At 41.4% G+C, this 21,746-nt stretch overlaps 1 protein-coding gene across 1 annotated transcript in view; it reads right to left on the reverse strand.

Annotated features, from left to right (window-relative positions):
• Positions 1 to 2,559: 2,559 nt before the first annotated feature.
• Positions 2,560 to 21,746, reverse strand: part of rragd (ras-related GTP binding D) — a 91,531-nt gene continuing 72,344 nt past the window's right edge. The window contains exon 7 of the mRNA XM_033988206.2: positions 2,560 to 2,714. Within this exon, the coding sequence (XP_033844097.1) occupies positions 2,560 to 2,714 (155 nt within the window). The remainder of the gene's footprint in view (positions 2,715 to 21,746) is intronic.

The raw sequence follows: 21,746 nt of genomic DNA on the forward strand, positions 1-21,746 counted from the left end.
GTCTGAAGCAGCAGAGACACAGAGAGGACACCTGGAGCCAAAGTTGATGGAGCAGGAAGTGCGCCCGTGATCACTTCCTGTTTGGAACACAGGAAGTGCGCCCGTGATCACTTCCTGTTTGGAACACAGCGGCGGAGGAAGTTTATCCATTTATATAAACAGTCTGTTCAGCTCATGTGTCTGCACCGGGCCAAGACACACGTCAGATCTGTGGAGAGTAAATAAATGCAACAACATTTCCATGGGGACAAGCAGGTGGCGGACCCTCATTTGAAAAAGTTACACAGTGCACTTTACGGCTTTACACGTATCTATCTCCCTGGAGACGCCACAAAGGTATTTCAGAGCAATAAGAACAGGTAAAATATGTAAGTTTAATGTTGTACTGTGGCACATTCTCACACTTCCCTGGAGACGAGCAGCTGTAGAGAATCAGTAAGTGCAGCATTGTTAAGTTTAATGCTGTGAAACTGTGAAAAAGTTGCACAGTGCACCTTTAAACTGACAAATAAAGCTATACTCAGCCACATTTCAGCTTGAGCCAGCAGTTTTCAGTGAAATGTACAGTACACAGACATAACACGTCTAACTGTATAAAATAAGTGTAAATCAGTGCTTCATTCCCGCGGTAACGTGTGTTTTACTTTAAGGCGTCGCCGGAGTCCTGGGCATCTGTTCGTCCGTATAAAGAGACCGCGCCGCTCCCGTACGTCCCATACACTCAACGACAATAACAGATGCTTGATGCGTTATATCCTCGGCCGCACATACGTCGTCATAAAGGACTCGTCTCGTTCCAAAATGGCTGCCGTCGTTCTTCACGCAGATGGATCCTTCTCTATGTGAAACAAATCGCTCACGTAAACGAGTCGACTTTAAGCAGACGTGTGGACGGTGTGAGCGCGGGGCTTTGGGTGTTTTATGAATGTCTCTCCACTCTCTGCACTCTCTAGTCTTATAAAGCCAATACGAGAAAACTAAAATAAATAAAATAAATTAGAATATCTGTTTGTGATGTGATGAAACTCACTTTTTTCACTGGAGTAATCATCAACTTTGCATAAATCTAAACCATTAAAATTAAAAATTACGTCTTTAAACTCGTCCATAACGTCTTTACTTGTTTGTTTGCACTGGCTGTTTTAATCTTCAGTGAAATTGGTTCTGATTGGCTGTTTAAAAGTGAAACTAAATGCACATTTGTCAGAGCTAAACTGCACACGGTGTTTTAAAACATTATCTACTGCTCCTAGTTTTTGTCAACTTTAGGGCAAATTAAGTTAATTTGCAGCTTTCTGGTCAAAAAAGCCTAAATATAAGTTTGTGCTTCCTTCAGTGGCCTCTGCAGTCTCCAGTAGTTGGTGACATCACACAGAACTACCTTTCTGGAGGCGCAGAGTTTGACCAGAAACAGAAGAAGCAACTATTTTGTTTTTACTCTGGATCAGACCTGGACGACTGACTGTGTGCGAAACGCGGTTGTGGGCGGAGTTTAGGAGTTCGCCGGGGGTTAAGTGTCTTGCCCAAGGACACAAAGGCACCGCCAACCTGTGGGTCAGGGGCTCAGACTGATGTTTCTCTGTTTTAACATCAAAAGTGGGATTCAAACTGACAAAACAATCCACCAACTGAGCTACTACTGCTGACTTTAAAATAAAAATAATAATAATAATTAAAATAATAATAATAATAGGAATAATAATAATAATAAATAAAATAATAATAATAATAATAATAATCACAATAATAATCACAATAATAATAATAATAATAATAATAATAATAATAATAATAATAATAATAATAATAATTCCTGTGAGTTTGGCGGATCATGACACAGACACATTTGTTGAGACACAGATTTTAAAGTAAAGCAAAAATCAAAGCTGGAGGTTTAAGTTCTTGATCCTCGTTCAGTTTCTAAAGTGAGAACAGAATCATATGAAACACTGTGGTTAAAAGTGTCAGGTTGAGTTTGTAATAATCACATCTTTACTGATTCTATTTATAAATGCAGAGTTTGTGGTTAAAAAAAATCGATGCTTCTCTTTGGACGAAATGAAACAGAAAAAAAATCCTCAGTCCAGAAACGAGACAAAAGAAGAAAAAGACACTTCCCTTTAAATCAGGATCAGAGCGGGGTCCTTATCTGTGCGGTCAGTTTGGGTCAGAGGGGGTCACAGGGGGTTAGTGGGGGGTCAGAGGGGGTCAGTTTGGGTCAGAGGGGGTCAGTGGGGGTCACAGGGGGTTAGTGGGGGGTCAGAGGGGGTCAGTTTGGGTCAGTGGGGGGTCAGTTCTGGTCAGTGGGGGGTCAGAGGGGGTCAGTTTGGGTCAGTGGGGGGTCAGTTCTGGTCAGTGGGGGTCAGTGGGGGGTCAGTTCTGGTCAGTGGGGGGTCAGAGGGGGTCAGTGGGGGTCACAGGGGGTCAGTGGGGGGTCAGTTCTGGTCAGAGGGGGTCAGTGGGGGGTCACAGGGGTCAGTGGGGGTCAGTTCTGGTCAGTGGGGGGTCAGTGGGGGTCAGTGGGGGGGTCAGTGGGGGTCAGTTCTGGTCAGTGGGGGGTCAGTGGGGGTTGCTCGCTGCTCCGTTGCTCATTGAAGTCAGTTTGCTCCACCTCCTTTGGCTGAGCAGCTTTCGGTTCTGTTGAACTTTGAGGCGCACGTCAAACACTTCCTGAATGGCCCTTTTGAAACAGTGGAAGTTGTAGTCGATCAAACCTGCGACGAAAAACAGAAAAACAGAAAAACATATTAACTCCACATGATTAGTCTTAATAAACCATCAACACTTTGCTTATAATAAACACATAGTTACTTAAAAATAATTCAGATTTAACGACAAACTCAAGGCCCAGGGGCCAAATGTCGCCCGCCACGTCGTTTTATGTGGCCCGTGAGAAGCTAAATTAAAAGGTATAAGTGTCATTTTAAAATAAGTCTCTGATTTTACAACAAGTGGAACTGAGAAATATTTACAAATAATGACCCAAAATGTTCAGGAAGAGGAAAATTGTCATCAGTTTCAAGAAAAGGTGAAGGTGAAAACAAGTCTGTGTTTTTGTGTTATGAGACGGGACAAACACAGAGCTAATTATTCACAAGTTACTCCTCAAGAAAAACAAGTTGTCCAATAATTAAAAGCTGTAAAAGGCTGTTTTTGAGGCAGAGCTGAAGGTCTGTGAGCAGCGAGCCCCGACACACTTTAAAAATATGACAATTTGCAACTTGGATAAATAATAAATACAGAAACAGTTATTTGACAAAGTTACACAGTAGTTATATTTATTTTACGCAACATTTGGTTCTGTTCAGTGACTTTTATCCGGCCGCACTGTCACATCTGGCTCATGACGGCGGCCATTTTGCTCATGTGGCTCAGTGAAAATGAGTTTCGTCTCTGACTTAAAGCTACAGTGTGTAACTTTCTGGAGGTGGTGCATCACTTTTATAATTCCACAGAAATCGAAAGTTAAAACCACACGTCAGAACATTCTCCATGCGTCACACTGTGGAATATTACAGCCGATAGAAACAACACTTCCATGGAAACGAGCAGAGTCAGAGTTTTCAGTGTTTCTGGCAATAATGTTACGTACTGTAGCTTTAATTAATGGTCTAACCCCCAACGCTCACATTTAACCCCGTCACAGGAGCTCATTTTGAGGCTTTATAAATATTTAAACACCACAAACTGAACTGTTCGCCACATAAAAATAATTGGGGAGTCTTTATTTTAAATCATTTGAATTTTAATAGTTTATTTTACGTTTTGTTGAGTCTGTGCTGCTGTTACTGAGTCAAACTGTTTGTTCATTAAGTCTTTTCATGTGTTTTTATTAAGGTTATCATAGAAAATTAACAGAGACGAAACTGAGACTTAAATACAGAAAAATAAAACCACACAGAGAAAAAAAACCCCATAAAAACAACAAAACGCTGCAATATATTTCATTTCCTGTGATACATTTACTGTGTTTGTGTTTAATACATTTAACACTTTTACACAACAACTGCCCATAAATATGAAGCGTCCTGAAACGAGTGAAGCACAGAATTCATAATGACCAGTTTTTCCTTGAGTTTTGGCCTATTGTTGCATTCATTTGCATTTGAAGGAGTTAGTGAAGGTTTTCTTGTACTTTCTGTCCTTAATTGACTTTTTGTTTTAAATTCTTACCGTACAAACACATAAACTTTCATTAATCAGGTTTTCTATGTTCTCTGCTCAAACCTTAAACCATCAAAGTGACGGGTTAAATTCTTATTTCAATAAAAACTTCAGTGTAAACAGCTTCTCTGGACTGAGACGTCTGATGTTTTTTCCTGGGATCTGCTGTGGTCACTCCTCCAGTTTGGGGGTCACTTCACCTTCCAGATCTTCTCCAGCTCTTCTTTGAGCCCCTGGTATTGCTCTAGTTTCTCTTGTTCCTTTTTCCTGATCACTTCTTTGTTCTGTTGTTTCTTCACCTCCACAGTGTCCAGTTGGTCCATTCTGTCAGTTTGTATCTGTCCCACAGGATCTTGGCTCATTCTCCACCTTGACCTCGGGGTCTCCAGTCCGTTCTCTGCTCAGATGTTTCTGTACACTATGGTCTTGGTGATGTCGCTCCATGTTTGTTTCGCTGCAGCGTCTCACACCTGCAGATCTGTGCTGGTCTCAGGGGCGTCTTTGCACCTCGGGTCTGGTGTGGTAGATCTGGGCCTCGCTCTGGTTTATTTATTTATTTATTTATTTAACCTTTATTTTACCAGGTAGGTCGGTTGAGAACCAATTCTCATTTTCAACGACGACCTGGACAAGAAGCAGAAATATCAACATACAACAGAACAACATCCACACAGGCAAAGACAAAACAAAACAACAACAAAACAACAACACTAAGACAGTTACTCTTTTCCACTATTTACACATGTACACATGGGTGAGCAGAGTTTAAAAACAGAGTTAAAAACGAGTACATTGGTCACGTACTATAGATTTTATAGAGTTGATGAATGAAGCTGTTGGTATCATAGTACTAAGTTTCAGAGTTTTTTGTAGATTGTTCCAGTCGTTGGTGCAGCAAACTGAAATGATGATTAACCAAAGGACGTACGGACTCGTGATCATGGTGATAATGTTACTGGAACATAGTGTGTGTTATTAGAGGTGCTCCAGGACGAGCCTCTGTCCTTCAGTCCAGTTCTTCTTGATATGAGCCTCTTCAGTTCTGTTCCTTGCAGGGGCTCGTCCTCCCATGATGCACCTCCAGCATCTCTTCCTACGTACTTTTCTTCTAGTTTTACATTTCTGATGACGTTTCCTTTCTGGTAAACTTCCACGAGCAGCAGATCTGACCCAGGAGGAGGTAATTCCATAACTGTTTCCAAGCAACCGTTTTGTTAACAAGGCACAAAATGTGTCTAAATCGCACAACAGTTATGATGAGACTAATAAAAACAAATGCCAACGACTTCATTTTGTTGAATTAAACTGCCAGAAAAATGTCTTTCTTGTGCGTAAATTGCATTTTGGATGGAAAATGTTCAGTGTTGATGACAGAGGCAGTGTCTGAATGTCTCCCCCAGCCCCTGACCCCTCGTTCGCTCCATGGCCCCTGACCCCTCGTTCGCTCCACGGCCCCTGACCCCTGGTTCGCTCCATGGCCCCTGACCCCTGACCCCTGGTTCACTCTGTAAAGCCTCACTCACAGATTCAAACAGTCTAAAGTCTAAAGTCTAAACTCTGATAAAACCTGATTTCTGTCATAAAAAACGCTCAGATTGGACTTGAACACGAGGATTTATGGACCTGTAATAACTGCACATGTTTTTGTCGAGCTGAATCTCATGGAAACTAGATTCTTAAAAGATTTTTTGCCTGAGATGTGGAAATTCTCCGTCTTTTAACAGCTCAAGCTAAAGTTAGCGGCTCATGCTAAAAACTTTACACAGCACCGGAGTTTTTTTTTTTTCATCCAGTCGTGTTGTGTCCAGTTAAAGTTAAAACCTGTCGTTGTACTGTTGTTTTTCTGACTTTTGCAATGCATCGTGGGATATACCGACGGCTCTAGTGACTCAGATGCCCACGACTTTTCCAGGTGCATTGTGGGAACTTTTGAGCGCACTTCTTTTTCACTCGTCGGTCGCACGGAGAGAAAAAGAAGTGCACTTATACAAGAAGAACTCGTCTGGCCTGGGAAAACGCCTCGGGGTCCCACTGGAGGAGCTGGAGGACGCGTCTGGGGCGAGGGAAGTCTGGGAGTCCCTGCTTAGACTGCTGCCCCCTGCTGGCTAAGAGGATAAGAGGCAGAAAATGGATGAATGAACAGTCATACGGACACCACTGAACGTCCTGCCCCCGAATTAGTGCGGAATACTGAGATTCTGATTTAAAACTCAACTCTACTTCTTGTATTTTTGTATTTTTCTCACGTTTTTCACACAAAATGACACTTAACCGAAGTAAAACTCTGATAAATATTTAGCGCAGGCCCGATCGCACCAAACCCAGTCAGGATTAGATCACCGTGAAAACCTGTCGTACGGATTTAAAGTAGAAATATTCAAATGAGTCTGACTCGGAGGTAAATCCTTGTGAATAAACCGTGGGAATCTGTGTCTGGACAGTGGCGCAGATCTAAGGCGTCCCGGAGAGAGCGGCTCGACGGGGGGGCGCCCAGTTTGACCGCTACGTTTGAATACTAACAACGTTTTTAATCTGTCACCTGAGGCCAGCACTATAATGTCAGTGAAAGTGTTTAAAGAAGAGGCTGAAGGAAAAATGACGCTTTATTTCTGAGCGGGAGAAAACGTTAAAGACCGAGATGGACGACTTATCGACTTTCTCTGCCAAAAGGGTCGTTCTGCGTCTGCATCGATTGGACGGTTGGCAGCGCGACTCGAAAAAGTTTCAGGAAGGTTTTTAGCTTCGAGGTGAGTGAAAGGGCGAAAGGCAAAGTGGATTGTTTTGGTAACGATCCCGATGAGCTCGCAGTGACCACACGTGTCACACAGAGGCGCTAATATGAATCAGCAAAGACATTTCAGGTTTATTTGAGCTTTATATTTTTGTAAACCATATTGATCTTTCGTGTATTTTTGATGTTTTGTTTTTCTATCGCTGTGCTTCTTTTACTTTGCTGTTACAAAATTGAAAAGTCCATATTGTGGGACAAAGGTTTTCTTAAAGCTCCAAACCTGCAGTCGTCTGATCCAGAGGAAAAGAAAAATGGAGTTGTTTGGCTGCTCATCCAGGACAGTTCTTCAGTTCTGGACAAATCACAGATGGACATAAAGCAGCGTCCAGCAGTGATCTGACCAGAACAGAAGAAGAGAAGAGAAGAGAAGAGAAGAAGAGAAGAGAACAGAAGAAGAGAAGAGAAGAAGAGAAGACGAACAGCCAAACGTCTTCACTCCTACAACCATTTGTCCATTTGACAGATTAGAATTTTTCTTTTACTTCTTTTTATTGCACTAAAAACATTTAAAAAACACGTGTTCTTACTGTGAGTGAGCTCGCATCTCCACAAACCTGACTCCTATTTGTCCTGGAGGAGAGTCTCTACCTGCTTGTCTCCATGGAAATATTTATTTTGGCAATAATCCTCAGTATGGCTTAAAATTTATACACACTGTTCCCTGGTTTATCGCGGAGTTTATGTTCTAAAAATAATCTGTGAAGTATCATCTTTATTTTTTACATTATTCTCTCTGTTTTTGTCTGTAAAACCCCTCACCACACACTTTATACACTTTTCTCACACACTCTTCCTTCATCTTCCTTCTTCTTCTTCCTTTTTCTCTTTCTTTCTTTCTTTCTGTTTTCTTTTTCTTTCTTTCATTTTCTTTCTTTTTTCTTTCTTTCTTATTCTTTCTTTTTCTGTCTTTCTTTCTTTCTTTCTTTTTTCTCTTTCTTTTTTTCTTTCTCCTCACCACACACTTTATACACTTTTCTCACACAGGCGTTAACATTTTCTCACATTTCTCTCTCGTTTAAACTCTCTCAAAGTTCAAACCTTCGTAGGCGTCTTTGTCGGTGCAGAACGTTTCATCGACATTGTGGGTTTTGTCGGGGAGAAAACAAATTGCAAACGTACAGCACTTCAGAGTCACACTGAGATCCAACGTTTATGTAAATTTGTCTGAACACATTCTGTACTGGACAGGAGACACGGCACGGAGGAGACTGATGGACAATGGTCTACAGTCCAACAGCCAATCAGGACGCACGACACAATGGTCTACAGTCCAACAGCCAATCAGGACGCACGACACAATGGTCTACAGTCCAACAGCCAATCAGGACGTAGAACACAATGCACGTTAATACTCTGTAAAAAAAAACATACAAAATAGCACAAAAAAATCCACAAAAGGTGAACCAGGATATAGCGACGCACAACTGTGTCACCGTGAATGTTCCAGACGATGGTTTTAATGTTGTGTTTTGTTGGAATCTTCTGATATAAAACATTTGGAGGAGTTTTCTCACATAAAGACGGGAGTATTTTGTTTTAAACGGCTGAAAACACACTACTAAATAAACAAAAATAGATGAATGAGCCTAAACTAATTTTGTGTTTCTGGAGCTGAATGAAACGACAACTCGCTCCTCCGTTTTTCCATTGAGACGTTTCTTTTTGACAAAACAGTCGGATCACTGGGGCATTTATGAAACAATAAAGAAAACAACAAAGCAACAAAAACAAAAACAGATTTGAGGAAAACAAGACTCCAGAAACAATATCTGCGGCGCGGCGTTCGCACGAGGAGCTTTTTGAATAATATATAACACGGAGGAAACACAGACGCCACGCTGAGCCCCGCCCCAGCGCCTGAACGCACCGCTAATGCCATATCTCCATGACACAAACACGACCGGAACACGCCCTGGGAATGGGATTTTGGAAGGAACGCGACTCCTCTACGGAATGTGTGTTTGCAGCAGCCGTGTTCACACCAAGTGATTCATAATAAGCCTGAAATCTCTAAACGAGCGTGCGACGGCTGCGGGCAGGACCACAAAACGGAGAAGAAACGGAAATTTAGTCTGAAAAAGGCCAAGTTTTTAAAGTTCTTTGTTTGTTATTAAAAGTGGATTGTTATTTCAAAGAGAAGAGACGTGTCAAAACTCAGGGGAAATGTATTTGCATAAGAGAAAAGATTCATTTTTCATTCACGTTATGATCGAATACTTGGGTCTGTTACCGAGGTGACCGGGTTTTTATGATGTTTACGTTTCAAAGTCCTCAGATTGAATTTATAGAAATAATAAAGACCTGAAAAAAGACAATGACAGAAAGAACGTGAGGAAGAGGATCAGGACAAATAGAACATGGACTAAACTAGGACTGAACCAGGTCTAAACCGTTAGTCGACCGTCAGTCTCATGAAGGACATGGAGACGGGGCTGATTTCTGTCGCTGCAGCTGAGCCTCTGCTTCAGTCTCGTCTCTTTCGTTTTACTTCACTCATGTCCTGTATCTTTGTTATTTCCGGCTCTTCCAATCCAACGATCTGGAAACGTTTGACTGAGGATCTCACAAACACAGACCCCAGTGAGATTAAACACTTTTATAAACAGTCCAACAAATCTAATTAATACATCTTATCACGTGTCTTTGTAATTGGGTCCGAGTCTGGGGACCCGACGTGTCAGTGAGTGATATCAAAAACTAGAACTCCACGAGCTCTAATTCTCACCGAAGACACCGACAAAACATAATGAAAGACGACTCGGTGCGCCCCTCAAATGGGAACGTGACCTGGAAAAAAGTAAACGTAAAAACCTGAAAATCACGTAAAAAAATAGAACACATGAGGACATGACAAAAATAATGTTTTAGGCCCCGCCCTAAAATGTACAGGAAGTCGGCCATATTGGATCAAACCCAGGAATGACAAAAGTGCACACCCTCACATTCAGGACATCTCCTCACACAGTTTTCATCAAAAACACTTCAAATTTGGCCAAATCCCACTAAACTCATGTGTGATTAAAGATTATCAATTACATTTTGATTTTGACTTTGGATGTGGTCATGGGGAATTTTCAACTAAATCATAATTTTTGGAACACACCAAAAAAAAAAAAATTCTCTTTCACACATTTGTTTGGAAAAAGCTGATACAGGTTCATGCAGATTTGTGATCTGAACATAATCATACACAAATCAAGGCGCTATCCAACAAACTGACTCTCTAGTGCCCTCTACAAAATACATTTTCAAAAATTCATAGAAGACAATCGATTTGTTGTGGACTTGTGAAAAAATCTGTGACAGGGCACAATGTGAGAAAGTCACATGACTGTCGCTGTTATGGTTTAGGAGAAAAATAATGTGTGGGAAAAAAAAAGTCCATTATTATTATTTATTATTTTTGCGGCCGGATTGAAGCCATGTTTGAACGTCAACGAAAAGTCAATTTTATTGGACCCAAATATAAGATTGGCAAAAATTTCTTCTTTTCCAGTTCATTTGTAAAATTATTGAACATTTACTGTATAGCGCCCCCTAACAACTCCAGTGCAATTTTTTGCAAAGTTTCTCATAGATAATTTAAATCCTCCGTGACAAACTGATCAACAGCCAATAAGGACGTACCTCTACTTTTAGTCGTGTTGCCATGGCAACGTCCAACATTTGTCATAATAAAACATGAGTTTTGGTAAAACTGGGATGAAAAATATAGTTTATATATTATAGTTTATCACAGACCAATAAAATCTGCACATGTTCCACAAATAAACAATGAAGACGCACGTCTGTTTCCAACCAGGCGTCACCACAAACCGTCTCATTGGGCTGAACGCAGTCGTGTCACACAGACGAGGATTTACTTACATTTTAAACTTGTAAAGAGACTTTCTGGACATGTTCCAGAGTATAACTTTAAATATGTATCAGTCTCCACAAAAGGCAAACAGGTGATGTAATGCAGCAACAGATAATGCCACACTGTGGAACATTTCGGTTAAAGCAAGAACATCATCAACCAATGACATAGACCCTCCTCCAGAAAAGTTCCATAGTGCAGCTTTAAATTGCACATATATTAAATAAAAAAGCCTTGAATCATAAATAAAATCAGACGGATGATGTTTCCAGTTCATTTGTATCGGTCTGTGTCGCCCAAACACAAAATCATCTTTGGACGCGGCGTGACGGCAGGATATGGGTGAAATAAAACATCTTTACACGCTCGGCCCGGCGCCGCCGTTACAGTTCTGCCTGTCCGCCTGATGAATGAGGCCGTGCACCTCCAGGACTTCAGGGATCTTTGTGCCAGAGTCCAGCCCGAGTCGTACGGAGCAGTGGTCAGCGTTTTTTATCAAGTTTGAAATGTGCTGACTGGGTTTGAGCGAAAGAAAAGGTTTGTCGACTGAAACGGAGCCAAGTGAGTCAAGGGCTGCATAAAACACGTTCCACCGGCGGCTGATAAGGACGAGGGAAAAACAGCAGAATTATACAAACGCAGTGTGTTCTCAGATACTGGGTCAGGGGCTGAGTAGAACCATGGAAATGTAATTACTTGGGTCTAGAATGTTCCGCAGTATGGCATTACACTTATCTGTCTCTGTGGAGTTGAGCTGGTGGAGTTACAGGTGAGAGCTGTGGAGAGGCGACCCGGCTTATCATAAGAAAGCAGGTTTTCTCAAGGTATTTTTGAGCGAAACAAAGACATTTAATTGAATAAATGCAAGAAAAACAAGTTTAAAGACATACTGTGGGACATTCCAGGAAAAGAAATGGCATCTGGGGTAAGCAGGTGGTCAGAAATGTTACGCAATGCACTTTTGTTGTGGAAAAATAGATGAAAAGATGTTGTTTTTTTCCATTTTGGTTGTGTCCTTTCTGCGGACAGGCGTCGCACAAACCGGATTCTTGTTTGGCTTGAAGCAGAGCCTCTTTCTGCTTGTTTCCATGGAAATGCTGTTCCTCCTGCTATATTTTTCCACACTACGTCGTACAATCTGTCTCTGTGGAGTGTGGTTTTAACTTTAGACTTCCACGGATTCACACAGATGACGTGACATTAGCAGAAAGTTACGTAATGAATCAAAAATGTCTTCACGTTTTTTCAAAGACAGAATCGCTCGACAGTAAATCCACATTCAGAGCAGCGTTGTGCTAAAACGCCGTGTTTATTTGCGCTGCCTGGGATGTTTGGCTGTATTTCCTTCGTGCATACATCAAATCCACAAGTGCTTTGCTCCCATAATGCTCTGCTTTGACATACGAAGCTCAGTGCAACTCGAGGGCTCTCTTTTGTGGAGCCAACAACACCCTCCGCCTGCAGCTGTCGAGAGCGGCTTTGTGCGGCTCAGTCTACACGAGCCTGTGGTGAAACTGAACCACGCTCCTGTGATCAGCGCGATCGGAGCCGAGGTTAGACCTGCCACCGCCGCTTTATGTGGCTGAAGGAGGCGGCGGGTGAAGGGAGAGCGCCGCACACAGATTTACAGACGCAGAAAAACGTTGGTGCTGTTGAACGATGTGGAATAATACCATAATGTCTCATTCTGGTTACTTTTAGACTTTCTTTTAGGACATAGATCACGATGTACGACTTTCTTGAACCGTCACTTCCTGCACAATCGAGCCAGTCAAAAGTTTGAGCGTTTCTTCGATTACTTTTCATCTATTTCTGTGATTATTTACATTGTAGATTCTCGCCGGAAGCATCTTTTGAAACAGCCACCTCCCGCTTTGATCGCCCGTTTGGACTTGACCCGGACGCGGCGCCGCAGTGAAGTGAAAACCATGAAGCTCATTGAGAGAAGGCCAAGGGTTTGTAGAGCCGTCGATAAAGTAAAGAAGCAAAAAGAAGCTGCTCCGAGAATCTGATTTAAAATAGAACAAAAAAGACGGAGTGTTTTTAAACTCCACACATCTTCACTAGAATCATGTCAATCATTTCACCTCCTGGAACTGTCAATTTCTACTGAACTAAAGGTAAAAGGAGCTTGAAAACTACCACTTGATGACATCACAAGGTGGAACAGAGCATTTTGAGCTTTGGAGATGTTACAGACTAATGATAAAGTGACTCAAACATGTGTGAATGAAACAAAACACAACTCCAGGTCTGTTTTTGAGGAGGAAACAACATTAGAACATGGATTAAAGCTACAAGAGTCACTTTTGTTTGATATAGGACCTTTCAAAACGCTATGTTCACTGGTCCTGGTTTATCTTGGGGGTCACGTTCTAAAAATTACCCGTGAAGTATCATCTTTATTTTTTACATTATTCTCTCTGTTTTTGTCTGTCAAACCCCTCACCACACACTTTATACACTTTTCTCACACAGGCGTTAACATTTTCTCACATTTCTCTCTCGTTTAAACTCTCTCAAAGTTCAAACCTTCGTAGGCGTCTTTGTCGGTGCAGAACGTTTCATCGACATTGTGGGTTTTGTCGGGGAGAAAACAAATTGCAAACGTACAGCACTTCAGAGTCACACTGAGATCCAACGTTTATGTAAATTTGTCTGAACACATTCTGTACTGGACAGGAGACACGGCACGGAGGAGACTGATGGACAATGGTCTACAGTCCAACAGCCAATCAGGACGCACGACACAATGGTCTACAGTCCAACAGCCAATCAGGACGCACGACACAATGCACGTTCATACAGTGTAAAAAAGCATGAAAAACTGGACTAAAAAAATTCACAAAACAGCGAGTGACACACAGCTGTACTCAATTTTTCCATGTATTTCCTTTTTCTAACTCCATCCTTGGACTTAAACCTTAACAAGAAAAACAATCGCTCTATTCACGATGCTCACAGATGTCAGAATGTGCATTAGCGATGACGCACAACATGATCCTCACACAATTCACACATAAAGTAGCTCCATAGATAGAACAAAAGGAGATATAAGACATAGATATAAGTCATTGTGTGAACAAAAACGCCACGATAAAGAGACACTTCACTTAAAGAGTTTACGATGTCTGTCCTTTTGGCTTCTATTTGTCTTAAACAGAGTCTTTCATTAAACATCTCATCGCTGCTTTGAGCCGTGGCGGCGGCGAGAGGAGACTGAGTTAATGGAAAATGCTCTGGTTTAGTTGTCGATGTGCATTCAAGCTGTAAAACTCTATTGATATTTTCCGGGACTTAATTTTGTAACACTGTTCGGTTCTTTTGAAAATGTGCAGTCTTGTTTGTGGCTCATTCAGAACGAAAATCAACAAAATGAGGAGATGGGAGTGAAAGATTCTGCTCTCCTCGTGTGAACTTTGTGTCGCTGAACAGGTCCATGGTCTGGAGTCTGTACAAAATAAAAATACTCGGTGGAAGTGTGTTTTTTGCGTGTGATCCCACTGGTCCCTGGACGCCCGGAGCAGACGGTCAGCAGACGGTCAGCAGCCCCACGTCCGACACAATCTCATGTTATTTTGTTCGTGGATGATCAGGAAATACTGGCCCTGGACCTGACGTTTTTTCCTTTTTGTGCTGAAACATGTTCAGAGCGTGTGGTTTATGAGTAAAACTTCAGTCAGGTCGTCGTAAAATCTCCTCAATCCTTCATCAAGAATAAAAATATGGATCGGTTGAAGATTATGCATGAAATAAGTGGCATATTGAGCTCACAAATTGTATAAAAGTGCATTTGTATATAAGTTTTACTGGTAGATGCACAATGGCTTTTCTAATTGAGGGTCTCCAGCTGCTTTGTCTCAATCATGTTCCTTAGTATGGCATTAAATTCTCCACAAAGACAAGCAGATGATGCCAGGAGCTTTGAAAAATCAGATCTATTCAGTCATAAGATGGTCATGTGACTATGGAAACGAAAAAGACCTGGGAGCGTGAGTCGGGACAAACACTGGTGCGACTCCACGTTACAGCTCAATCATTTGATCCAGTTTAAAGTTCTGTTCAGATGTTACTCAAAAACAAGACTTTCCCTCTGTTTGTGAAGGTGGATCACTTTATAAACTCACACACAAGTTCTTTTTCCTGCCCTTACGACCTTACGACCTTTTGGCGGGTTTATTGTGATGCCGTGTCCAGAGTGATGTTTCTCCGTACGTGCCATCTACAGCTGCAGGTTTGGGCGTTTACGTGTCTCGCTGCAAAACGCCATCTCCATCTTCCATCAGAAATCAACACATTTCCCGTCCAGCGCTCGACGGATTAATGAGGTTCTGTCCTTTTTAAAGAAGAGTATTGTAAACAAATGTTATAGAAAGTGGCAAACATTAACTTTTGTGAAACTGTCTAAGCCTGAGGAGCCCAAACTCTTTTCACCGAGGGCCAAAATATTTAACAGTGAGGGTCAGTGGTCGATACAGAGGATAATTCAGACGGTGCATTTAACATAGTTTTGACTTCATACTTTAAATAAGGCCTGAAATATTAATATTAGGTCTGTGTGACAATGAAATGTGATGTTTTTTAGGTTATAGTGGTGGATTAGTCAAATTTGCTGTAAAAAGCACTGATCAACTGGGCCAGTTCACTGAAGGACTGAGGGCCACATTTCGCCCCTGGGCCATAGTTTGGACACCCCTGGTATGAACCAATCCCTACCTCCCCTTTTCTCACTATTATCATTCATATTTTATTTATAATTTTATAATATTTGTATTATTTATTGTGTGATGTTCTTCATATTTGTCTGTTCACTTAAGATTCATGTGATTTATTTTTTTTAGTTTTAGTTTTTGTTACACAAAAATTAAAAGGTGTGTGTACATATTTGTCGTCTAAATGTCCGTCCTATATTTGTTCAAACATCAATAAAAACATGAAACCGAGACAAACAGATGATGCCAGATGCTATGTTAGAGTCAGGTCTGTGGAGAGGACGTCTCCGCTCACAGTAAGAACACAGGTGTTTTTGACCAATAAAAACAGCTGTTATTGAAGAAATGCAGCGGCGATAAGTATAATGCCACACTGAGGAACATTCCAAACAAATCTCACACAGAGCTGCTTTAAAAAAAAAAAAGTCTCAGTATAAAAAATCTAAAGGAAACTGTAAAATGTTCATGTAAATTCATAGTGATGGGGTTAAGGTTTGTGGAGAAAGATCATGACTCAGTTTAAATTCAACTTCCTCTCTCCTCTTCCTCCTCTCCTCTCCCTCCTCTCCTCTTCCTCTCTCTCCTCTTCCTCCTCTCTCCTCTCCCTCCTCTCTCTCCTCTTCCTCTCCTCTCTCTCCTCTCCCTCCTCTCCTCTTCCTCTCTCTCCTCTTCCTCTCCTCTCTCCTCTCCTCTCTCTCCTCTTCCTCTCCTCTCTCCTCTCCTCTCTCTCCTCTTCCTCTCTCCTCTCCTCTTCCTCTCTCCCCTCTTCCTCTCCTCTCTCTCCTCTTCCTCTCTCTCCTCTTCCTCCTCTCTCCTCTTCCTCTCCTCTCCTCTTCCTCCTCTCTCCCTCCTCCTCCTCGTTTCACTGTTTGAGACTTTACTAAACATGAGTCCTGCTTTTAGAGGATTCTGGGTCATTCTGGGTCATTCTGGGTCATTCTGGGTCATTCTGGGTCATTCTGGGTCACAGTTGTGTGAGTCTGATGTTTTTCTGGTTCGACCTTTTCCTTTGAGCAGGTTCGTCTCTTAAAGCTCCTGATGTTTCCTTCTACAAACTCGCTCCAGGTTAAAAGCTCCGCCCCAAACGCGGCGTCGTTCAGACTAAATCCCACCCAACGTTTAGCTCAGTGTCGTTTTTTTGGCCTCGATAAAATTAAACAAACATTTGGTCCTTGATCAAAAGTCGCGATTTGACCCAATGTCTGTTTGGAAAATGGAAACTTTTTATAGTATTTTTGGTTCCTATAAAATCATCATCTCACAGTTGTATCTGTTTTAAAGCTGCACTGAGTAACTTTTATGGCGGGGGGTTTGCCACTTGCTGGTCTCCATGGAGATGTCGTCGCTTTATTGGCGCTGGCAGAAGGTGAATCTGGACCAGTGGATTCACTGCATCAACAGATCAGTGTGTGGAGGAAAAACAACTTTGTCCAGATAAACTCAGACAAGACTCAAGTCAGAAACATAGAGAAAGTGTCAGTGTCACCTCCAGTGTCTCTCTCTAAAACCTTCAACTCAGGACAGAAATCTAGAGGTAATAATGGACTCAGACTAGAACTTTAACTGACACATCAAATCAGTAACATCTGCAGCTTTTTACATCTAAAACATGTCAAAAATCAAAGTTAAACTGTCAAACCCAGACTCAGACTTATCCTGAATTTGTGTCCAGTAGATTAGACGACTGTAACGTCCTGATCACTGGACTCTACAAACGAGCCACAGAACAGAACATCCAGAACATCCAGAACATCCAGAACATCCAGAACATCCAAAACACTGCTGCTCGGGTCAGACTAGAACCAGGAAGTACGTCTGCACTTTTCTGTTTTAATGTTGCTTTTATTATGATTATTATGATTATTTCCAGCATGAATTTAATTGCAGGCCTTGAAATACCTCAAAAACATTCTTATCAAAACATTCTTATTATGAGTGGTCTCGTCTTTTCACAGATCTGACACGTGACTCGACCCGGTGGCGGCGCCTGCTCATCTCCATGGAAACAGATCACACTGTGGAACATTCAAGGTTCAAGGTTCAAGGGACCAAAAGGTAAAGTTTGTGAGTCCGCTCATTCACACACACATACACACACACACTGTACATACACATCTCCATGGAAACGAGCAAGACGAGAAGCAGAAAAGCTCCTCAGTGCACCTTTAAATCCACATTCCCACTATCCTGCGCCGCGTTCGAATGTTTAATTGTCTGTTTGTGCGAGTGTGAGTAGAAAAGGAGAGAATTAATAATCGGATTGGCCGGGCTCACCAGGCACCTGTTTTTATTAATAGATAATTAGCGGCAGCAGCGAGCGCTTCACACGAGCTGTCCAACTCCAGAAAATCCATTACGCGCTCGTTAGGAAACAGTTGGCTGCACAGGAGGAATCTGCTACGACACAACTGGAAACCACGAAAGATCAAGAAGAACCACACCCCCCCCCCGTCCGAGAGTTGACACTTTTTACTAATTGGCAGTGACGGTTTCTGAATAAAACAATAATTAAAGAGCAGGATTTACTGTTTTCTGATCAGGTCTAATGTTTCCTCATCACAGACCTGGAGTTTTTGTTTCATTCTCACATGTTTAACACACAAACCTGCAGATTTACACTAAAAACACTCTGTTCCACCTTGTGATGTCATCGTGTGGTGATACAGGAAGTGCTCCGCTGTGTTTTTAAACTCCACACACCTTCATTTATAGAATCATTTGGATCATTTCAGCTTCTGGAATTGAACTAAAATCTGTACTGGACTAAAGGTAAAAGGAGCTGTTCACTTGAAAACGACCACTTCATGACATCACAAGGTGGAACAGAGAGTTAATAATAATAATAGACTAATAATAAAGTGTGACTCAAACACAAAACACGACTCCAGGTCTGTTTTTGAGGAGGAAACATCATTAGAACATGGATTAAAGCTGGAATTTTGTGTAATATAGAACCTTTAAAGTCTCTATATACCCAATTATTTTAAAGAATTTGAGGAAATAATCAGGAAGTGCACCATTAGCACGCAAAACTACACTGTGGCGTCTTAAATCTGTGACACGTGCTTATAAACTCATTGCAGTGAATAATCAGGATGCTCAGAATGCAGAAGATGAGCAAAGAATAAGATAAAATTAACTAGTTTTGTTTTTCATATTGAAAAAAATAAAATCTAAAACCTTTAACACAAAACATCTCAAAGTGTCGTCCACGCTGCCAGTGCGTTTTGGTTATTTTAATCACTACAATCACTGGAGTTTCAACACTTGCATTTGAACTCAAACTTTGTGAATCTTAAGTAAACAGCGTAGGCGAGAAGAGCCGGCGGCAAAGAGACACGCCTCGTCACTGCGATTTGGACTCAGGATTTTACTGTATCTTAACCACGAGTCGACTTTAAGAAATGATGACACGAGAGGATTCACTCATGTACATTTTATACGTTTATATGTCGGGACTGGAGCGGCGTGGAGGTTTATACACGAACTCTGAGGTTAGGTCAATACAAACAGCGGTGTGACTCTGAAGTGCTGTACGTTTGCGATTTGTTTTCTCCCCGACAAAACCCACAATGTCGATGAAACGTTCTGCACCGACAAAGACGCCGACGAAGGTTTGAACTTTGAGAGAGTTTAAACGAGAGAGAAATGTGAGAAAATGTTAACGCCTGTGTGAGAAAAGTGTATAAAGTGTGTGGTGAGGGGTTTTACAGACAAAAACAGAGAGAATAATGTAAAAAATAAAGATGATACTTCACAGATTTCACTTTTTGTGGGTTATTTTTAGGATGTGACCCCCGAGATAAACCAGTGTAATATAAATAGTTGGAATATTAACTCACTTTACCACATATGGAACATTATTTTTACACTTAATATCGATATGGCATTTACTGTGTAGTTGTAGTAGTAGTAGTAGTAGTACTAGTAGTAGTAGTAGTAGTAGTAGTAGTAGTAGTAGTGTTGCTGTAGTAGTAAAGACAGTGGCAGCATTAGACTTTTTTTCTTCAATATTTCACTCCCTTTCAGTTTTAACACATGTATTCCTTCACATTCCAGTTGAGTCAAAATATAAATACATAAAAATAAATATAAAGTGTGTGGTGAGGGGTTTTACAGACAAAAAACACACAGAATAAACGTAAAAAATAAAGCTGATACTTCGCCAGTTTTGCCTTTTGCACGTTATTTTTAGATTGTGATCCCGAGATAAACGAGGGACCACTGTACTTCAGCTTAAATGTAGTACTAGTACTCGGTCAGTATTAGTCGAGTCCTTGTACTTCTGTTTCCCTGACAAGCCTCTTAAAGCTCCACACTGCTCCTTCGCTCTTCTTCTATAGCCACAGTTGCCTTGGGGGCGGCTGACAGAAGCGAGGCTGCCAGTCTGTGCCGTCTGTCCCACATTCACACACAGACCAAGTGGGAGAAGTGTTTTGCCTCAGGACACAACAACAGAACGCACGATATTCAGTCGAGCTCGGGTTTGTGCAGCTGCGACAACTCCTGATATTTTATTAAAAAGAGCTGTGCACCTTTTTTTCCGGAGGGTTTGGTGCTGTATGTGCTCGTCTCCATGGAGATACTGCTCTGTCTGGAATGTCCCACAGTATTGAATTAAGTGCATCTATCTCCATGGAGACAAACAGTTACAGGCCAAGATACAGATCAGCCAGTTTTTACTAAGAACGCACGACTTTAAATGGATTTGAATCAAAGGCAAATGCCAAAATGTGGAATATTCTAGACCAGAGGCGTCAAACTCAAACTCACAGAGGCCGAAATTAAAAACTGTGACTAAGTCGTGGGTCAAAATAAATATTTATTGAGAAGAAAAGGTGGATTAAATCTGAGCAGACGCTAATGAGAGTCAACACAAGAGGTGGGGGCGGCAACAGCACATCTGCAAAGCATTCTGGGATTCGTAGTGTAGTTTAATTCGCACACAGCAGCAGAATATAAAAACAGAGAATATGTCAATCACAGAGTCTGGGTTTTCTCTGAGCCAAAGTGAGAAAAACCCTGAACAAAGAAACTGTATTTATTTATTTGACACACTCTTGGTTCTACATGTGTGTGATTTAATTACAGAGTGTTGCCCACATGACCCTGTGACCTTTGTCCTCTGTGTCTTGACCCTTAAAGAGGAGCAGGAGGAGCACATGGATCTGATCACACAGGACAGATACCACAGTAGTATTACCACAGTAGTATTACCATAGTAGTATTCCCACAGTAGTATTCCCACAGTAGTATTCCCACAGTAGTATTCCCACAGTAGTATTACCACAGTAGTATTACCACAGTAGTATTACCACAGTAGTATTACCACAGTAGTATTAGAGGTACATCTCGGGGGCCAAATATAATTATATCTGTTCGAGGCAAAGAGATCTATGACGACAAACAGGAGGTGGACCCTACGCCAGAAATGTCTAGTGCATCTTTATATTTGTAATCTGAAACACCTTCTGTCACTAATTACTGTCCACGTAAAGATCAGTTAGAATTTCTGAAACCGAAAGCCTTGAGTTATAGATAAAACTCTTAAATGAAATACAACTCCTCGATATCGCTCGTCTTTAATCCCAAATGTCTGACGCAGCAGGACGCCACTTCTGTAGCTGCCAGCTCTCTTCTTAAAAACACAAAGTTCTACAAAGTTTTAAGTAAACCAGAGGCCCCAGAGTGTGAGTGTTGTGTCCCAATTAGGCCTCCGTACCCCAGGGGGCAGAGGACAGGGCGTCGCTTCATGTCTGACGTGTCTGAGGGACGACGATGATCAAACACCCGGCCCTTGAAAGAAGACGCTCTTTGATTCACAAGACAAAAGTCTGGACTGTTTGTTGCTGATGGAGAAGTTTTTACTCAAAAGCCTAAAGCGCAGTGCAGTCAGTGTATATAAATATATATAAATATATATACAAATATATAAATATGTATAAATATACATATATTTATGTATTTATACTGTAGACGGACGTCTCTGGACCTGGTGAAACGCTTCAGTTAAAACCAGTCGTGTAGATTAAGGTCAACAGTTCTATTTAAAATGAAATATCTAACTTTTCTGCCACCTGCTTGTTTCCATGGAGACGCTATGGCTTTGTCTGAAATGTTCCAAATCATTCTCAAAATGATTTGGACAAAATTAAACTTGTCTATCTTCCGTTTATTTTGTTTTTACTCCCCAAAGAAATACCTAAAACTACAGGTGTTA

Source organism: Periophthalmus magnuspinnatus, chromosome 22 (assembly GCF_009829125.3).
Source record: "Periophthalmus magnuspinnatus isolate fPerMag1 chromosome 22, fPerMag1.2.pri, whole genome shotgun sequence".
Taxonomy (NCBI): domain Eukaryota; kingdom Metazoa; phylum Chordata; class Actinopteri; order Gobiiformes; family Gobiidae; genus Periophthalmus; species Periophthalmus magnuspinnatus.